General features: G+C 38.9%; 2 protein-coding genes across 2 annotated transcripts in view; one reads left to right on the top strand and one right to left on the bottom strand.

Annotated features, from left to right (window-relative positions):
• The window catches only part of KCTD4 (potassium channel tetramerization domain containing 4), an 8,493-nt gene extending 7,927 nt beyond the window's left edge, over positions 1–566 (bottom strand). Inside the window, exon 1 of the mRNA XM_017870980.1 lies at positions 359–566. The gene's annotated coding sequence lies outside the window, so the exon portion shown is untranslated. The remainder of the gene's footprint in view (positions 1–358) is intronic.
• The window catches only part of GTF2F2 (general transcription factor IIF subunit 2), a 141,798-nt gene that overhangs the window by 85,871 nt on the left and 48,517 nt on the right, over positions 1–7,410 (top strand). Inside the window, exon 5 of the mRNA XM_017870981.1 lies at positions 6,982–7,063. Within this exon, the coding sequence (XP_017726470.1) occupies positions 6,982–7,063 (82 nt within the window). The remainder of the gene's footprint in view (positions 1–6,981; positions 7,064–7,410) is intronic.

Raw genomic sequence — 7,410 nt, 5'->3', positions numbered from 1 at the left:
TTTTTTTTTTTTTTTTTTTGGTGGAGACTGGGTCTTACTGTTTCCCAGTCTGGGCTCAAGCTGTCCTCCTGCCTCAGCCTCCCAGAGTGTTGGGATTACAGACGTGAGCCACTGTGCACAGCAGAATTCCTGAAGATCAAATAGAGATCAGAATATCACTTCACAAGTTTGAATAAAGACCAGCTTTTTAATAATTCAGGGATAGAAAGTTTGCCTAACTGGTTTGTTAAGATGCTAGTACCTTTTATTAGTAGACCTCACCTGAGAACCACAGGCAAAAAAACTTCTAGGAACATATTTTAAATGAGAAGAAAGGAGACCACTAGGAATATTAAAATGGTTTACCTTTTAAATGTACATGCTTCTTGAAAAGATTATTTCTTCAGTCTTTTCCCAGAGAGTGTCGACACAGATGTGATGTAATTACGAGTCAGGAGAGTAACTTCGCAGTCTGGGGGATCAGCCTGAAATGCTGATCCATAGTCCTCTGGTCTGGGTTTTTACAGGAGCTGGAAGTCCTCTTAAATGCCTCCACATTCAGCTGGATCCAGAAGGTCTTGTGGAAATGAATGAGTGTAACTTCCTGATGCCTAAGACTTCATAACATACCTAATTTCATTACTTACATGCCAATGCAAATAAGCAGTGTTGCTGCTTGCTTATTACTTTAACTTGTTTAAACTAGGGATGCCCTTAACTTAAAAAAAAAAAAAAGTGCCAGTGTCATTTCTCCTCAGTTCTTTGACATAGAGTATATCCGAGTTCATCTATAGGGTAAGACAATCCAGGGTAGAGCACAAGTTTAAATATTTTCAAGCCTTGGGCAGCTTCTTAACATTTTGTGATTGTTCTCTTTCTACTCAGACAAAATTTAGTTATATCTAGGTATTTTGGAAAGTACTAGAGCAAGCAAAATGAACACTAATGAAATAATAAAACATCCCCAGTTGGAGAGGAAGGCTAGCATTTTTATTTAGTGAAAGAGACCTAGAAGAGATCTCAGACATTCTAGTAATGTCATTATTGTAGATGCTGAGGCCCAGAGATGTAAAATAACTTCTCCGAAGTAACAGTGCTGTTTAGTGACAGAATCATAACTAGAAGCCTTCACTTCTTTTTATAGGATGTGCTTTATATACATAACCTTTAAAATTTTCTCTCGAGTTTTTTCTGATTTTAGGTGGTGGGATATACATAAATAAATTACTGTCATCAAAGATATGTGTTCATACTCAATAAGATTCCTTCAGTTGCAAGTAGTAGAAACCAGTCAACAAACCGATCTAGCCAAAAAAGGAGTGCAGGGGAGAATTTAGAAAGAATCCCATACTATTTCCCAGAATCCAAAGAAGAGCAAATGGCCAAGGAAAAGATATGAATTGAGCCATTCCAAAGCCTTTGGTAGGATGAGTTTGTGTGGCTTCTCTGCAGAGTGCTGGCAAGACCATGTCCTAGTAATTTGTGGTATGAGCCCCTTTGTTGAACATTTCAAGCAAAGAGCAAGCAACCACAGGCACACATAGAGGCCATTCCCACCACCTTCAGTGCTCTTCCTTCTTACCCCCACCCACCCCAGTCTAAATCCTACCCATTTTTCAAGGTCCAGCACAGTCATTGCTTTTTCTTCAAAACTCTTCTTAGCCTGGCACAGTGGCTCACACCTGTAATCCTAGCACTTTGGGAGGCCGAGGTGAGTGGATCACCGGAGGTCAGGAGTTCAAGATCAGCTTGGCCAACATGGCAAAACCCCATCTCCACTAAAAATACAAAAATTAGCCTGGCACAGTGGTGCGTACCTATAATCCGAGCTACTTAGGAGGCAGAGGCAGGAGAATCGCTTGAACCCAGGAGGTGGAGGTCGCGGTGAGCCAAGATCGCACCACTGCACTCCAGCCTGGGTGACAGAGCGAGACTCTGTCTCAAAAGAAAAAAAAAAACAAAACTCTTTTTGATCTCTAGCTACACATAAGCTGAGCGTGTGTGTGCGCGCGCATGCGTGTGTGTTTAATCCCAGTACTCTTGTATGTTTCTGTTTTATGACCTTTAACCTATTCGACTTGACAGAAGAATCCTACAGCACATGTAGAATAACCAGTAATTGGTCAGTTACATTAAAAGATGGGAAATCATAAAAATTATGTCAATATGCAGTTCCTGTCTGCCTTAAACATTTTATCTTAAAACTTATAAATGTATGTTTAGTTGGCTGGGCATGGTGGCTCACACCTGTAATCCCAGCACTTTGGGAGGCCGAAGTGGGCAGATCACGTGAGGTCAGGAGTTCAAGACCTGCCTGGTCACCATGGTGAAACCCCGGCTGTACTAAAAAATACAAAAATTAGCCGGGCATGGTGGTGCACACCTGTAATCCCAGCACCTCAGGTGACTGAGGCATGAGAATTGCTTGAACCTGGGAGGCAGAGGTTTCAGTGAGGCAAGAATGCACCACTGTACTCCAGCCTGGGTGACAGAGTGAGACATCATCTCAGAAAATAAATAAAATAAATGTACATTTAGTTGCTGATGTATATGTAAAACAAGGCCTTTGCTTTGAATATAGGATACTGACTGATCATCTGCTTTATTTGTTTTTCAGAAATTAAATCTATCATTTAGTTTTTCAGTCTCACTCTGTTGCCCAGGCTGGAGTGCAGTGTTGTGATCTCAGCTCATTGCAACCTCTACCTACCAGGTTCAAAAAATTCTCATGCCTTAGCCTCCCAGATAGCTAGGACTACAGGCACGCACCACCATGCCCAGCTTTTCTTTTCTTTTTTTTTTTGGGGGGGGGGGCGGTATTTTTAGTAGAGACAGGGTTTCCCCGTGTTGCCTGGGCTGGTCTCATACTCCTGGCCTCAAGTGATCTGCCCTCCTCTGCTTCCCAAATTTCTAGGATTACAGGCATGAGCCACCACACCCGGCCCCATAATTTAGTTTAGATTTTCCATTTTGGTTTCTTTGAAAAGGAGCAAGAACTCAAACACTGTGAAACTGTCTAAATGCAGACTCTTTGTAGACTTCTGTGCTTCCCTTCCAGTCTCTAGTTGTCTCACCGGTACCTAATTTGACAGTATTGTACTACAACTTACCTTTATATCATCTTACCAAAATATTCTACATAGTTTTCATAGAAACGCCCCCTAAACTCCCCCCATACTCATAATTTAATGGGCTTCTGTAACATGTAATCAGATTACATAATTATTAAAACTAATATAAACCAGTTCTAGCATAGTTTGAGCAGAAGTGTGTGGGAGTACTAGAGATTAACCTATTACCCACTAGTGTATAGTGAGCTGTGGGCATCTGTCGCTATATTTAATAGCAGGGAATTGAGAGCCTTTGTTCATCTAGAGGTAAGTTAAGTAGAGGTGTATCAAAAGTGCCTCTGGTGTATTAAGATGGTTTATATACCTGTCTTACCCTGTGAGACCAGCAGCTCTTGAAATGTGGTCTGGGAACCACTGGGCAGAGGTGTCCCCGAGAACCTTTCAAGGGATCAATGATGTCAAGATCATTTTTATAATAATGCTAACAGCTTTTTTTTATTTTTTCCCTCTCATTCTCTAGAAATGTCTTAATGTTAGTTTCTAATATGGTAGATAGCAGCAGTTAAAACTTACAAACAGAAGTTTTTTGGGGTCTGTACATTTTCCTTTTAAAACATTTAAATTTAGTTTTTTTTAATTTATTTTTTAATTGACAAAATTTGTGTGTATTTATGGTATATAGCATGATGTTTTGATATATGTGTATGTGTGGAATGGCTAAATCAAGCTATTCACATCTGTACTTTTTAACTAATACATGTCACAGAACGTTTGAGAAAGTCTACGCTCCTTGAGGATAGGAGCCGTGTTTCATTTGTTATTCCCAATGTGCTCTTGCATCGTCTTTTACATAGTGGGCACTCAGTAAATAGTTAAGAAATGTATGAGAATAAAATGAATTATTTTTCAAGTATTTATGGTCTTTTAAACTGGGTCAACAAACTAGTTTTAAGTAAAGGTTTCTGTATTAATGAATAGGATCTATAATTAACAGCAGTAATATGCAAGTGGGTGCTTTTAAGTACTTTTAAAATAAAATTTAATACCTTTCCTTTGAAATCTTAAGCGGTATTTTGAAAAGACGAGACGTGTGGTTTAGTGGAAAGAATATGAGAATGTGTTCCTATGAGGCTTTAAAAGAGAGCAGGCAAATCATGCCTAGGGGCTGCATCAGGAGTAAATTGGCCTTTTAAAAACTTATTTAAGAAGAGAAGAAGAGAACGGAAGTGAACAGAGATGTCAGGTTACTTAGGAACATCTAGTGGATGGGAAAATTCATTGCTGATGAAGACTTTTCTGTTCACTTTGAGTAGCATTTGAAAGCTATTTTAGGTTTGAAAAGAAGGTATGATAGACAGAAAATTATGGTTTGAGGAAGTAAATGTTACTGCTCTATATGAGTGACTTTGACTGAAGAATAGTGAGGAGAGTAGTGGCCAAGTTGAAATGGGCAGTTGCTGTGGACCTGATGTCTACCCTTGAGCTGTCATATGGAGAAGGTTGATAGCACAAACCTTTAACTGAAAATTAAATTCAGCCTGTCCACCTGGAGTAGGTTCTGCTAAATAAGTGGGGAGCATTCACTTATTAAAAGGTAGCTATATTAGTCCATTTTCACACTGCTATAAAGAAATGCCTGAGACTGGGTAGTTTATAAAGGAAAGAGGTTTAATTGACTCATGGTTCTGCATACCTGAGGAGGCCTCAGGAAACTTACATTCATGGTGGAAAGCAAAGGGGAAGCAGGCACCAAGGTGGCAGGAGGGAGAAGTGAGAGCGCAGAAAAAAGCTACCAGTGAAAAATCACGCATTATCACCAGAGCAGCATAGGGGGAAACTGCGCATGATCCAGTCACTTCCCTCCCTTGACACATGGGGATTGTAATTCAAGATGAGATTTGGCTGGGGACACAGAGCCAGACCATATCAGTAGCTCTTTTAGTTGCAACGTTAATGAACATATGGATATGTGACTAAATTATTTGCAGAGATAGTAGTCTAGATTTATTTATTTTTTATTTTATTTATTATTTAGTTTTTTGAGACGGAGTCTTGCTTTGTTGACAGGCTGGAGTGCGGCGGCACTATCTTGGCTCACTGCAACCTTTGCCTCCCAGGTTCAAGCGATTCCCTTGCCTCAGCCTTCTGAGTAGCTGGGACCACAGATGCCTGCCACCATGCCTGGCTAATTTTTTATATTTTAGTAGAGACAGAGTTTCACCATGTTGGCCAAGATGGTCTTGATCTCCTGACCTTGTGATCCGTCTGCCTCGGCCTTCCAAAGTGCTGGGATTACAGCTATGAGCCACCACGGCTGGCCTAGATTTATTTTTTTTAAAGGATTAGTTGTCTTCCTTTACTGGACTTTCGTCATGCATTTAAGACATTTGATATATCAGATTTCGCCAAATCTTGCTATTGTTGTGACGACTAAAGAATTTTTCTTGATAGAACTTTCAGCTTCAGTAAGAGCCAAACTTGAATATAACCTTTTTGCTTTAAGAAAATTCAAATATTAATTTTATTAAATACATTAATGCGAGGAAATTATTTGTAGAATTTAAACTTTAGTATAAAACAATTATGGCTTTTAAACTATTTTCTTCCTGCCATATTTTGGTATAAGGCAGTCATGCTTCTTATCATTGCTCTTTCTGCATCTTCTTGAGATTCGTTGCATATGTTGCATTAAGGGACCCTGGATACATTGATTATATACAGTGTGCTCGTAATTAGTTTGTACAGCGTCCCCTAGATTTTGGAGACATCCAAAGATCACTAGAAAAATATTTTTTAGTGTAAATCACGTAGGCATGGTTCTATACACATTCTACATTTTGATCGGTTTGTCTCCCCCAGTGAACTGTATGCTTCTTGAAAACAGTACTGTGTCTTAATCATCTTGATTCCTCAATGCCTAGATGGGGCCTTTTGCATAGCAGACATTTTGCTAATGTTAGTGGAATGAAGTAATTCTCTCTGAAAAGATGAATCATAAATGCACTACTCATGAGCCAGGGAATTTCCTGAGTCTCTTCTTAAAACCCAGGTGAATTCTTGTGGAAATATGACTGAACCTTAGCTGTTTCTAACCACAGTCATACATTTCCAGGGTATGATAAAGCTGGTACCATTATGAGACATTTATATGTGTATTATATAATAAGGTAAGGTCTGTCAAGTGACCACACCACAATGCTTGTTGGCCAGTAGGCACACGACAGATGCTAGCCTTTCTTTCCTTTTTCTGATTTCTCCTAGGTTTTATGTCAGGGTCACTATAAGAATTACTAAGGATAGGGGAAATTGCCTTTCTGTTTGGACAAATATTCATAGCAGTTAAAGATTCTGTTTTGACATGCCCAGATTTATAATTCTGCAGGAAAACAGAAGTCAGAGCAGCTGGTAGGCCGAACTGGTACACAGTATAACCCAGACAGTAGACTTGCCCAGTGTCACAGTATTTTCTGGGCTGACTGTTCTAGTCACAAGGTACTCGAGAATTTTATTCGTGCACATACACACACAAGCACACACACACACACACACACACACGGTCTTTGATTTAGTGGTTTAGACTAGCTGTGTTTTCAGAAGTTACTTTGTCAAAGACGATAACCTTTATACTCTTTAATTTGATTTTATGCCCTTTTAAGCCACCTTATTTAGAAGGAGCTAAGTGTATAAAAGCTGTTGCTGGCAAAGCGCTGCAGCAGCCTAATAAACAAATCTGACAGGAGCCCAGTTTGTTACAAAGCCAAGAAAAAGGTTTCTCTCTATTCTGACCAGTGAGATTCCTAAAACTTAACTATTTTTTCTTGATTTTTATTATTATATTTGATTGTCATATTACTGTGTTTAGTGTATTAGAAATACAGTCTTGAAAATGATAAGTGTTGTCTCTGAATACTTTTTTTTTTTCCCATTCAAGATAAGCTGTCGTTGGAAGGAATAGTGGTACAAAGAGCTGAATGCCGACCAGCTGCCAGTGAAAACTACATGCGACTAAAAAGGTTGGTGTTTTGTAACTCCAGAATGATACCTGATATTTCCCTTTGGGGACTGAGATACGTGTGTTATATCGCCTATTGACTGCATTAAAACTGTGGTTATTATTGAGCGTTTGCTTCAAAAGCTGTTTGGCTTTAAAAGCAAGTAAGTTTCTTTGGCACTAGAGAAATTTCAGTATCTGGGCTGTTTGTTTGAGGTATTTTAAGCTACTTTGGTAATACATCCTGGAATCAAAGTTTTAAAACTATATCTTCTAGTTGTCTTTATAAATTTTGATTCTTTAAAGACATGTAATAAGATCTTTGTACTCTTTTATTTTCCAGGGCTGTAATTTTTTTTTTTTTTTTTT

Source organism: Rhinopithecus bieti, unplaced genomic scaffold (assembly GCF_001698545.2).
Source record: "Rhinopithecus bieti isolate Rb0 unplaced genomic scaffold, ASM169854v2 scaffold_5273, whole genome shotgun sequence".
Classification (NCBI taxonomy): Eukaryota; Metazoa; Chordata; class Mammalia; order Primates; family Cercopithecidae; genus Rhinopithecus; species Rhinopithecus bieti.
This window is presented reverse-complemented; position numbering and strand designations above follow the sequence as displayed.